Genomic DNA, 13,456 nt, shown 5'->3' on the forward strand with positions numbered 1-13,456 from the left:
GACAGAGGACTCATATCCAGTATATACAAAGAACTAAAGAAGCTGAAAAGCAGCAAACAAAGTAATCCAATTAAAAAATGGGGAACAGAGCTAAACAGAGAACTCTCTGTAGAGGAATATCGAATGGCAGAGAAACACTTAAAGAAATGCTCATCCTCATTAGCCATCAGGGAAATGCAAATGAAAACAACCCTGAGATATCACCTTACACCCATCAGAATGGCCAAGATGAAAAACTCAAGGGACAACACATGCTGGAGAGGTTGTGGAGAAAGGGGAACCCTCCTTCACTGCTGGTGGGAATGCAAACTGGTACAACCACTCTGGAAATCTACCTGGCGCTTTCTAAAACAATTAGGAATAGTGCTTCCTCAAGACCCAGCTATACTACACTGCTAGGTATATACCCAAAGTTTGCTCAAGTACACAAAAGGGATATTTGCTCAACCATGTTCATAGCAGCTTTATTTGTAATAGCCAGATCCTGGAAACAACTCAGATGTCCATCAACGGAGGAATGGGTACAGAAATTGTGGTATTTTTACACAATGGAATACTACTCAGCAATCAAAAAGGAGGAAATCATGAAATTTGCAGGCAAATGGTGGGATCTAGAAAAGATCATCCTGAGTGAAATATCCCAGAAGGAGAAAGACAAACACGGTATATACTCACTTATATAGACCTATAAGATACGATAAACATAATGAAATCTGTACACCTAAAAAAAGATAATCAAGAGAGCGGACATGGGGTAAGATGATCAATCCTCGTTTAGAAAGACAGATGGGATGCGCATTGAACATATGACAGGAGTCTACTGAGCGCATTTGAAAGACTCTAACTAGCAGTGTTTTCAAAGCAAAGACTCATGACCAAACCTTTGGCAGAGTACAGGGAATCATAAGAAAGAGGTGGAGTTAGTCTGATGAGGAAAGGATAGTAGCTCCACAAGAACCAAATATATCTGGGCAGAGGGTCTTTTCTGAGACTGACATGCAACCAAGGACCATGTATGAATGTAACCTACAACCTCTGCTCAGATGTAGCCTGTGGTAGCTCAGTAACCAATTGGTTTCCCATAGTGAGGGGAACAAGGACTATTTCTAACAGGAACTCAATGACTGGCTCTTTGGCCTCTCCACCCCCCAAGGGAGGAGCAGTCCTGTTAGGCCACAGAAGAGAGCTTTGCAGCCAGTCCTGAAGATACCTGATAAAACAGGATCAGATGAATGGGGAGGAGGTCCCCCCTATCAGTGGACTTGGCAAGGGGCACGGTGGAGATGAGGGAGGGAGGGAGGGACTGGGAGGGAATGAGGGATCGGGACACGGCTGGGATACAGAGTTAATAAAATATAACTGATAAGAAAAAATAAAATTAGAAAAAAAAAGAATATAGTTCCCATAAAAACTGATACTTATGCACCCAAATAATGTATGTAAAGAACAATCAATGGGCAAGCCTAAGGCCCTGAAATAGGACATATATATGAAGACAAAAGTCACAGTAAAGTGGAGTTCAAAATATAGACAAAACATAGACAGTGGTAGCTAACTCCAGATAAGTCAGCTGAGGGTCAAAAAAAAAAAAAAAAAAAAAAAAAAAACAGATGTAAGAGACAATGGGTGATAGTAGTCTATACTGTCTTGGTCAGATTGAAACAAATTCAAGGTTTCAAATATGGGGGAGCATGTTTAGAATGCCAGTACCCTTTCCCATAGTAAAATCTTTAGCTTCAGAAACACTTTACACATTCCTTTATCTTATACATCTACTTATAACAGATGAATTATAGTTAAAATGATTTTCTGAGCAATCGTATACGTGCCTATTATGGGTGAAGTACAAGGGAGGGACTAAAGGTAAGAAGAGAATTATAAACTTCATTGTAACTTTTTCCCTACTTTGTAGGTACTTCTTTTGTCCACCATTTATCCCCACCCCCAGTTGCACCCACTATCACTAGACAGGAGAAAAAGGAGGATAGATGGGGGAGGGAGAAAGAGATCCCTGAATCTAATTACTTTCTTCACTGAACACAACTTCTAACAAACTGCAACCAACCTCCATGAACAACAAACAACCACTCATTAACTATTTTGCAAGTGGCCTTATCTGCATACACAAGTCTGATGATCTCTCAGATTATGGTTCTAACAACTTTTATTCTGAGGGAGGTAGAATGGCTACTCTCCAATTTAACACAGTAATATTCTTTTATTATGAAACCCTCCATCTTTCAAGGTTTTGTAGGAGTAGGACTTCTCCCCAATAGAGGAAATTGACATGAAAATTCTTGTCCTGGAGCTTCAATTTTTTAAAATTCCTACATGAACTCCAGACCACAAATAAAGAACTCATGGTCCTTTTTGACTGATGTTTCACGTCTCTGGGTCTTACCTGTTACTGGATGACAAGATAAACCTCAGTTGCGAGAACTCCAGTGCTATCCAGGATTAGGACTGTATGACTCCAGTACTATCAAGCATTAGGATTCTATCACCCAATAAGTGGGCATACCATTTCAAGACAGAAACTTCTAAGTCTAGATCTTATATTGGACAGAATCAATGAATGCCTGGCACGACAGTACACACATACATTTAAGAGAATCAGAAAAGACAGACATCTAATAGGGGTAACCTAACGACTAGTCACTGTTAGATCACAAGTATAGAATCTCTGAGAACATTTGAGGACTCCAGCCTGCTCTCTGGAAGAAAGATATTCTAAAGAAGGAATGTATACCATAGTCAAAGTGTAGTCTGAGAAGCTTGAGGAACACCTGACCTCATGCACTGCCTAGTTCACTGATTTATTTCTCTGTCTCTTGTAGATAGGACATTGGGTTTGTTCTGTCTCAACAAATATCTCTTTAAGCTGCATCCCAAAGAAGTGTATAAAATTTGATACATAGCCTCAGAAGGAGGCAGCATTCTCTTTTAAAGTATGGCCCTACTACCAGTTAATAAAGAACTATGAACTGGATCCAATTCAGACAGTTTATTCCTGTGGGAAACTTTACCATAACACTTACATACTGTCACTACTTTTTTTTTGTTTTTTTGTATTTTGTATGTTTAATCTTTCTATTTTTAAAATTTATTTATTTTTTATTAATTATACTTTATTCACTTTGTATGCCAGGTGTAGTCCCCTCTCTCCTCCTATCCCAATTCCACCCTTTCCCCATAATCTCCTTCCAAGCCCCTCCCAAAGTCCACTGAGAGAGGAGGTCCTCTTCCCTTTCCAACTGACCCTAACCTATCAGGTCTCATAAGGACTGGCTGCATTGTCTTCCTCTGTGGCCTAGTAAGGCTGTTTTCCCCTCAGGGGGATGTAATCAAAGAGCCAGACACTGAGTTCATGTCAGAGACAGTCCCTATTCCCATTACTAGGAAACTCACTTGGATACTGAGCTGCCTGCCATAAGCTACATCTGTGCAGGGGTTCTAGTTAATCTCCATGTATGGTTCTTGGTTGGAGTATCAATCTCAGACCCCTTTGCCCAGATTTTTTGGTCTGTTGCTTTCCTTGTGGAGCTCCTGTCCCATCCAGCTCTTTCTATCTCCCCTTCTTTCATAAGATTCCCTGCACTCTTCCAAAGTTTTGCTATGAGTCTCAGCATCTGCTTTGATACCCTGCTCGGTAGAGTCTTTCAGAGGCCCTCTGTGGTAGGCTCCTATCCTGTTCTCTGTTTTCTCCCTCTTCTTTGTCCCTCTCATTTGTCTTTCTGAGTGAGGATTGATCATCTTAGCGTAGGTCGTCCTTCTTGCTTAGCTTCTTTAGGTGTACAGATTTTAGTATGTTTATCCTATATTATATGGCTAATATCCACTTATAAATGAGTATATGCCAGGTGTGTTTTTCTACTTCTGAGATACCTCACTCAGGATAATATTTTTTAGTTCCCACCATTTGTCTGCAAAATTCATGATTTCCTTGTTTTTAATTGCTGAGTAATATTTCATCGTGTAAATGTACCACAATTTCTGTACCTATTCTTCAGTTGAGGAACATCTGGTTTGTTTCCAGGTTCTGGCTATTAAGAATAAAGCTGCTACAAACATGGTTGAGAAAATGTCCTTGTTGTATATTCAGTAGCCCTGTATCCAAAAGATCAAAGGGCTGAGAAAGAAATTAGGGAAACTACGCCCTTCACAATAGCCACTAATAATATAAAGTGCCTTGGTGTGACTTTAACCAAGCAAGTGAAAAACAACTGTGAATAAACTTCAAGTCTCTGAAGAAAGAAATTGAAGAAGATATCAGAAGATGGAAAGTTCTCCCATGCTCATGGATTAATAGGATTAACATAGTGAAAATAGACATCCTGCCAAAAGCAATCTACAGATTCAATTCAATTCCCATCAGAATAACACAATTCTTTACAGATCTTGAAAGAAAAATTCTCAATTTACTAGAAAAGATCATACTGAGTGAGTTATCCCAGAAGCAGAAAGACACACATGGTATATACTCACTTACAAGTAGATATTAGCCATATAATATAGATAAACATACTAAAATCTGTACAACTAAAAAAGCTAAGCAAGGTGGAGGACCCTGGGTAAGATGATCAATTCTCATGCAGAAAGGCAAAGGGGATGTGCATCTGAAGAGAGAGAAAACAGGGAACAGGATGGGAGCCTGTCACAGAGGTCCATTGAAAGACTTTACTCAGCAAAGTATCAAAGTTGATGCTGAGACTCAAAGCCAAACTTTGGGCAGAGTGCAAGGAATCTTATAAAGAACAGGGAGCTAGGAAGGCCTGAAGGGGACAAGAGCTCCACAAGGAAAGCAACAGATCAAAAAATTCTGGCCCTGGAGGTCTGATAGGCTAAGGTCAGATAGAAAGGGAGAAGGACCTCCCGTATCAGTGGTTTTGTGTAGGAACACAGAAGAGATGAGGGAGGGAGAGTGGAGTTGGGAGGGGAGGAGAGAGGGGGCTAGAGTGGGGATACAAAGTGAATAAACTGTAATTTATAAAAATATAAATAAATTGTAAAAAAGTGAAAAAAAGACTAAATTGCTTTCAATGAAAAAAAAAAAAGAATTGCAAAAACAATCCTGTACAACAACAGATCTTCTGGAGATATCTCCATACCTGATCTCAAGCTGTACTATAGAGAATTAGTAATAAAAACTGCATGGTCCTGGCATAGAAACAGAATGGTGGCTTAATGGAATTGAATAGAAGACCCAGAAATAAACCCACACACCTAAGGATACTTGATTTTTGACAAAGAGGCCAAAACCATACAATGGAAAAAAGAGAGCGTCTTCAACAAATGGCGCTAGTTTAATTGGATGTCTACATGTAGAAATTGCAAATAAAAGTCCAAGTGGATCAAAGACCTCAACATAAAACCAAACACACTAAATCTGTTAGAGGAAATAAAAATGGAGAAGAGCCTTGAACTCATTGGCAGAGGAGACAACTTCTTGAATAGAACACCAACAGTGTAGGTCCTAAGATCAACCATCAATAAATGGGACCTCATGAAAGTGAAAAGTTTCTGTAAAACAAAGGACACTGTCATCAGAACTTGTCACTAATTTAAAGTTCTGTGGGGAATGAAATTAAGTGTAACTGCATCCTTTTAAGATATTATTGAAAAATTCCAAAATGTAAAATTTCAGATGGTGGACCTTCTAACTAAAAGTTCCCCTATGGATAAAGAGTTCAAGGGGAACAGGAACTGTCTCTGACATGAACTCAGTGGCTGGTTCTTTGATCACCTCCCTCTGAGGCGGGGCAGCCTTACTAGGTCACAGAGGAGGACATTGCAGCCAGTCCTGATGAGACCTGATAAGCTAGGGTAAGATGGAAGGGGAAGAAGACCTCTCCCATCAGTGGACTTAGAGAGGGACACTGGAGGAGATGAGGGAGGGAGGGTAGGATTAGGAGGGAATGAGGGAGGGACTACAACTGGGATATGTAAAAAAAATAATTAAAAAGGAGTTCCTTGTAGACAAATATCTCATAAGATAAAAGGCACACCAAATGTGGGTTCTCTCACTCCTACTTTCCCTTATTTTCCTTATCTATGAGATTTCAGACTTTAAATTCTACTCTACTTTAACTGTTCTAATGTCAATACCCAAGGGTTTTATTTATATTTTCCTCTAGAAGTTCTAGGTTTTCTTGTCAGACACTCTGCCTAATAACCATGTTGGTGTGATTTTCTATGACGTTGCACCATAATTTTGAGAATTTTCATGATATATAAAATTTTCTCTAATATGGTATGGATCATGTTAAGAACAGGATCTTTAGAAACATGACTCTGATATGAATAGAGAAAATAGGAATTGGAGAAAATGCTCCGTTGTTGAGAGTGCAGAGTGCTCTTGCAGAAGACCTGAGTTCAATTTCTAGCACCTGCATCATATAGCACACAACTACCTATAACCCTAGCTACAATGGAATCTGATAATTCTGGCCTCCATGAGTACTGGTGTTTACATATACAAACACAAATGTGTACATAGTAAAAAGTAAATATTTATAAAATAGAGAAATTAGTTGGTCCTTAGTTAGCTCTATACTTAATGATCTTTTTGTATTTTATACTCTCCTCTGAAAGAAGAAACTTCATGTTGGCAAAAGTTTCTAAGAAGGATAAAGAGATTGTGAATTATTATATTCATACCATAGAACAATATTTACCAGACACTGATTATTATGTAAATATGAACCATAACTACTGAAAATTTTCATGTGTAACCAATCTTCAATCTTCTATAGAAACAAATACAATAAATATGGAAAAATTAAAAGTGATGATAAGGCTTTCTGGCATGTTCAATCATCATTCCCAGTCCCCACCCACCAAACAGGATGTCACCATGCTATCCAAGTTGGCTATGAATTCCTAGGATCAAGTATTCCTCTTGGCTCAGCCTACCAAATAGCTGGATCCACAAGAATCGATAGCCACCAAACTTTTATTTGGAAAATGATTATGTATGAACATTATGATAACAATCTTAATATAAAATGGTATAGCATAAAACTTGGTCTTGGGATGTTTAAAACCCAGTTAATACCTCATACAAACTTTAAAACTGTAATATTTTACTGAATTATTTCATTATTTTAATAAACTTTGAAGGAAATAATTCTGTCTTATTCTTCTCTTTTATCAATCCTAAAATGTTTATATATAAGAAAGACTTCAAATGGCTATGAAATTAAAATAACTCAACAAAGCAGAGTATGCCAATTCATGGTCCATCTTACACAAATTAATCTTTAATTAATTAATTAATCTTTGCTTTTTTTATTCAACACTGATCACCCTGTATCTCAATTTAGTAGCTAATGGAATTATAAAAAGAGAAGTTGACCTGTTTCATGGATTAATAGAGAATAGCTTGAAAGAATCAAAGTTTATACAAATGAATGAATACATGAATGATTAATGGATGAATGAATCAATTATTTCTTAAAATATCAACTATATTTGAGTAATAGGAGAAGCTACAGTAGTAAATTCTAGATGGAAGATACTATGATGAAAAGTTTAACACTGAGTGAAATAAACATGAAACATTTAAGAAGTGATTAAAACATTTTGATGGTAATGTAAGTGGCATATATGTACATATATTTGAATAAAATAATTTGTAGCAAACTATATTTAAATTATTGTAAAAATATTAAAGGTTAAGTTGGTTATTTTAAAATTTTCTTTCTCTTCATAACTTATTATCTAAATGATCAATTATATAAAAATGAAAGGAGGAAAGAGTCAAACATAAACTAACTATATTGTCCACAAGTAGATGAATGTTGAAAAAAATGATTGCATTTGATACTGATTTTGAATGAAAATTAAAAATTACTGAATATAATTTAAGATATACTACCAAATAAAATATATATTATGGAGAGAGAGAGATTTTATGATTACATGATACTTATTACTAGATTACCATGTTTCTATGATCCTTACTAAAGAACAGTGATCATTTGACAGATTTAAGTAAGTCCAATAGTTATTTAGAAGAATCTAGCAATTAGGGTAAATTCTGATACAATGAAAAAGGAATTTGAGGTGCCAACTCAATTTGATTACTAAATATTTTATCTAATTATAACAAAATCTAGGCCTGCATCTCAGTGTTGACAAGAGGGATGATAAAGAAAAGACAGTTTGTATGAATGTCATTGAAGATAAATGTAATGGGCTTGATAAGTAAATCTGCAGGAATATGAACGGAGAACAGCACAACAAACTGTATCTTACCTGTTCAGAGAAATATCTCAGTAATATGATATTTTTAGTGAGATGATTTTTCAGACTGGAAAATTCTGACATGCAATCAAATGGTGGCCTGCCAGGGAAGGGTAATAAAAAGATTTCATCAACCTGAGTTTCTTTGAATACATTATCTCTAATCCTTAGGAAATTGAAAATTATTTTTAAAAATTACAGAGTTTTAGATAAAATAAACAGCTAAATTCAAGAACATCAAATATTATATGCAGCATGGAAGAAATTTAATAAATGTGACATTTCTGTGATACCAAAATGGGGAAGATAGTAAGAATACAGTTTGTTATAATTATTCCTGTGTTCAAATTATTAGAAAAAAGGTTAAAATTTGAGTAGATTATCTTTTAATATTTCCTTTTTCTTAATTTACATACTATACAGGTGATTGATTATAATAAAAAATGAAAGGAGGAATGGATCGAGAATAAACCCATTATTACATATAATATATATAATATTTCCTATATAATATATAATAATAATGGGTTCTTATTATACTATATATTTATAATATAGTTAATAAAACAATATATATTTATATAATGTAAAACCCATTAATATTATATGTTATAATATATAATGAGTTTATAATAATCATTTTTACATCATTTATATATAATATATAATAAACCCATTAATATATACTATTATTTATTTATATTATATGTAAAATATATTATCCACAAAAAATGAACCATGACATTAACAAAAGACTGCATTTGCTATTTATTGTTGAACATAAATAAAAAAATAATAATTTAAGGTAATTTAATGTATCACAGCTAAATGAAAAGTTTGGGACTTCTTATTTATATCAAACATAACTTTTAGTCTTCTGTTATTGAGAGCCCTTCATGAGATGACAAAAAAAAAAACAAAAAACCCATACTGTTTTATGGTGAAAGTACTCTCTACTTCATCTGAATAATAGGTATAAGGTGAGGAGTAATTCAGTTGAAGACTGTTGCCTTTGCACATGTACAACATTGTATTCAAAACTCTTCCAACATATAACTTTCAAAATGGACAATACTTTTTAGGCTGTCTCTGTAAAACAAATTAGAAAGCACTGTACTGATGAATTTATATATATTCCCACTAGGAAACTTAAATTTTATCTTTATATATCAGTAGAAAAAAGGAATATATAATCCCCTATAAATTTTTAGGAGATTACTATGATTGATGTTTGAACAAATGCTATTTTTGAGACCTACTTCTAAAGATTGTTACACAGGCAAAGACTCAAGTTACTTTTTTATTTAAAAGCTATAATAAATTTATTTAAGAGCATTAACTAGCTATATAATTAAGCTTTAAAACTTATATGGTAAAGGTACTTTTGAAGATCCATAGGATTATTATCTGTAACTCTGTCCAGAATATGATAAATATGGTCAAATTATTGAGCCATTTTCATTTCACTTATTTTTAAGCCAACATTTTTGAAGAAATGGAAACAACTCCATAATTCTACTGAACATCTTAATTTTCACCACAAACATGGTCAATTTATATTACTTAAAAGTAGAATTTGAGGTAGTTATACTTAAGTTGCTATGTTGCCCTAAAATAAATTTTTACTTTTTTTCTACTTCAAATTAGCAAAACTATTCACATTTTAAATGGCAAAAAAAAGAAACATAACAGAGTGACATAAGTGTCAACAATAGAGTCTATGGCCTCCTTTTTTTTTCATCATACTGAAAAAAAAGCTTTTAAAATCCCAAAACATCTACAATAAACTTAAAAAGATATCTTTTTACTAATAATGTAACATTAAAATATAATAATAATGTAACATTAAAATGATGCTCTATCTTATCAGATTATAGTGCTTATGAAATCAATATTTTGTATACTGTACAAAGTCATTCTTAAAAGCTAAGCATCTCAAAACAAAAAAGAATAGGAACTATTCATGGGCAGAAGTCAGAGAGCCAGAATCTATCCTTTGAGTCATAAGCATTGCATGATTTAAACTCCTGAGTTTACTTCAGTTCTCAAAAATATTTTATTGTCTTACTATCAAAATGATTTAATAGGTCTAAATCTTTCATAAACATTCTTTCTTAAATAAATTGTCAGTTCTCATTCACCAATCTGATTTAAAAAGCATGAGCCAGGTCAAAAATAGCATGAATCACATTTTGAGCAGATATCAATATTAAAATAATAAAAAAATACTTTCCATGTTTTGTTTTAGAATCATAGAGAAGAATAGCAATTTACGACAAATCACAGAAATTACTTCCCTTAAGATTTAACAATTACATTCTTTTAGCTGACAATTTGACCAGATATTTGAAAAGCAAATAAATTCAATTGATTTAAGACCTTTTTGTTTGTTTGCCTGATTAAGACAATTGTAGCCTTAGAAGGCCTAGAATCTAGTTGGCAGACCAGGCCAGTACCAGAATTAAAGGCAGGCATCAACATGCCTGGCAAGTCATAATTAGTCTTTAAAACTGTTACTATCTTCTATAAAAAGTAAGTCAGAAAAGATGAAGATAAAATCTCTAGAACATATTTACTTTCCAAGGAAGCTTAAAGTTTCATATTTTAAAGCAAAGAAACATAAAAATATTTAGATGTTTTATAATATGCCCAGATTAAAACATATCACTGTAATTTTGAGGTTTTAATTCATAGAGATTTTGATATACAGATGTTATATTTTTGAATATTTAGTTAGCCTTGAGCTTAGGAAAATATGCTGTTCAACATGAACACCTCTTATTTAGTCATTACTAGTCATTAAGACTGAATCTAAGAATCTATGATGGCATAAAAACTTTAATATTTTGGTCATTTAGAATAAAGATAATACTAAAATGATTTCCTACATTTTGTATAGATCATTTTTTGTGTGTGTGAAATACAGGTGGAACCAGACAAGACCCTTTTAATATTCCCTGTTTCCACTGATGAGAGTAAATAAGCCATGAAAATGGGAAATTTGCTGAAAACTTAGAAAAGTGACTTAATACTGATGCTGTATTATGAACTTTGTAATAACAGTACAGTGACAAAATAGGAAAACCCAATACAGTTAATTATCAAATTTAATTTAGCACATTATATGCATTAGGGTGGCCTTTTTTTTTTTTCTTTTTTTGCTATTACTCCATCTTACAGCTATCCTTACTTTCATGGTCAATACAATTTTTTTTCTCAAATTTGTTCCTTAAATGCAGCTTATCACAAAATATTTGCTTTTTGACTATTAATTTAGTGCTTCCTACTATGAAAAATTTGTCCTCATTCCTTATTTATTTGAATAAGTTTGTTTCTCAATCAGAGAACATGTGATATAAAATTGTAAAAACATAGCATGACTTCTTCCTGGTTTAACTCATTGTTAATCAAAACACAGTATCCTTTTTCCATCTCCCTCCAGTTTTTCTCTTATTTGAAAAAATGTACTTAGTGGAAGCAAACAGTCTAGGAATCTGTAAGGTGACTTGTCTGTACTTAGAAGAGATAATTGATTACAATTGTTAGTCAAAACAAAACGTATGGAAATCTACATACTAAATTTTTAACTAAAAGTTACTACCTAAACGAAATTATAAATCACTAGTATTACTTAACTAGCCTTATTTAAAACAGGGGTTTAGAAACAGAATTTACTCATGTTAGTTAAAAGTTCTATTTTAATTAATAGAAAAAGAAAGAACATTTTGCTGCAAAGGGCCAGATATGATCCTTTACAAGTTTGGCAAAACTTCACAAAGACTGTATAAAACTATTTTTTGAAAGTGTGAGTGTAATTTAATCTATATAGATAACTCAAAGGGAATCCTCATTTAAAAATTACTATTTTGTTGAATGAATTGTAAAAGTCATATGGTAAAATACTTGTTGATTTAAAGGGATCCGTGTCACTACTTTGTACATCCTAACGAGACATCAGTAAAACATCCATATACATCTTTGAAAGAAAAGTTGAAATACAATCCATTCCTCACATAAGTTGTCTGAGAAGAAATGAGGGGGAAATACAATTGTGTCATGGCTTTAAATATCAGATATTAAGAATTACCTTTCCAGAATGTTTAATATCATGCTGACAATATTAACCAGATCAAGGGTAGCTGTAAGAACGCTATGAAGTGGCTGTTCAATAGTGCCATGTAGACTACGTGCCGATCTTCTTTCCGATATTGTGACAATAACACGATCAATAGCAATCTCAAGTTGTTCTCTTTCCTTTCCAAATCTGGTAGACATGTTTTTGATATTCTGAAATTAAAGTAGGAGTTTGGGCGCAAGAAATGAAGCAGTACTTTTATAGAATATTATAAAAATGGAATAAGTCCAATATCAACAGTATATAGCCAAAATAACATATGAAGGAGGCAAAATTATAAAAGGAATACCATCAAGCACTTTTCATTCTTTAGACATTTTTCTAGTTATAGTCATATCCATGGCAATCATCATTTAAAAAAGCGTGAATGCAATAATTTCATTGGAATACCTAATGCAATTTTAGAATGTGACAATTATTTAACTACAATTAATACTTACTAATTCTTATATTGACTTAATATTTCTAATTCATTTTCTGATAATACATAATCTATTGAGAGGATAGGCCATACAGTAGTATTTTAAAGATCTGGTACAGATCTAAGATACAGAAATCAGGATTTAGTTTCTATTTGTGTTAAACGTTAGTAATTTTGTATAGACAAATATGAGAACTGATAATTTAAACAAACACAGACTAAAAGATTATTTTTAAATTAATTTTAATTTTTATTATTTTTCAAATTTTTCTCATTATGTATCCCTGTTGAACTCACCTCCCTCAACTTCCTCCCATCCCACACTCCCTCCATCCTTCCCCAGTCCACTTCTCCTAGTCTACCTAAAAGGGGAGTTCTCCACCATTGCTATCTGCCCATAGACTATTAAGTCTCATCAGGACTGCCTGGATTCTCTTCCTCCTTTGCCTGGCAAGGCTGCATCACCAGGGGCAAGTGATCAAGGAGCAGTCAACTGAGTTCATGATACAAGCAGCCCTGCATCCCCTCAATGGGAGATCCACATGGAGACTGAACTGACACCTGGCCACATCTGAGCAGTGTTCTCTTTAGGGACATCAGTCTCTGCAGGACCCCCTGGGTGCAGATCCTTTAGCTTTGTTGGTCTCCTTGTATGG

At 33.8% G+C, this 13,456-nt stretch overlaps 1 protein-coding gene across 1 annotated transcript in view; it reads right to left on the minus strand.

The window, feature by feature from the left end:
* Positions 1-13,456, minus strand: part of LOC129668970 (uncharacterized) — a gene marked incomplete at its 5' end in the record, with an annotated part of 287,543 nt that overhangs the window by 266,882 nt on the left and 7,205 nt on the right. Inside the window, 2 exon segments of the mRNA XM_055597009.1 lie at positions 8,257-8,344; positions 12,332-12,531. Coding sequence (XP_055452984.1) covers positions 8,257-8,344; positions 12,332-12,531 — 288 coding nt within the window.

This window comes from Psammomys obesus, unplaced genomic scaffold (assembly GCF_907164565.1).
Source record: "Psammomys obesus unplaced genomic scaffold, mPsaObe1.curated_primary_1811, whole genome shotgun sequence".
NCBI lineage: Eukaryota > Metazoa > Chordata > Mammalia > Rodentia > Muridae > Psammomys > Psammomys obesus.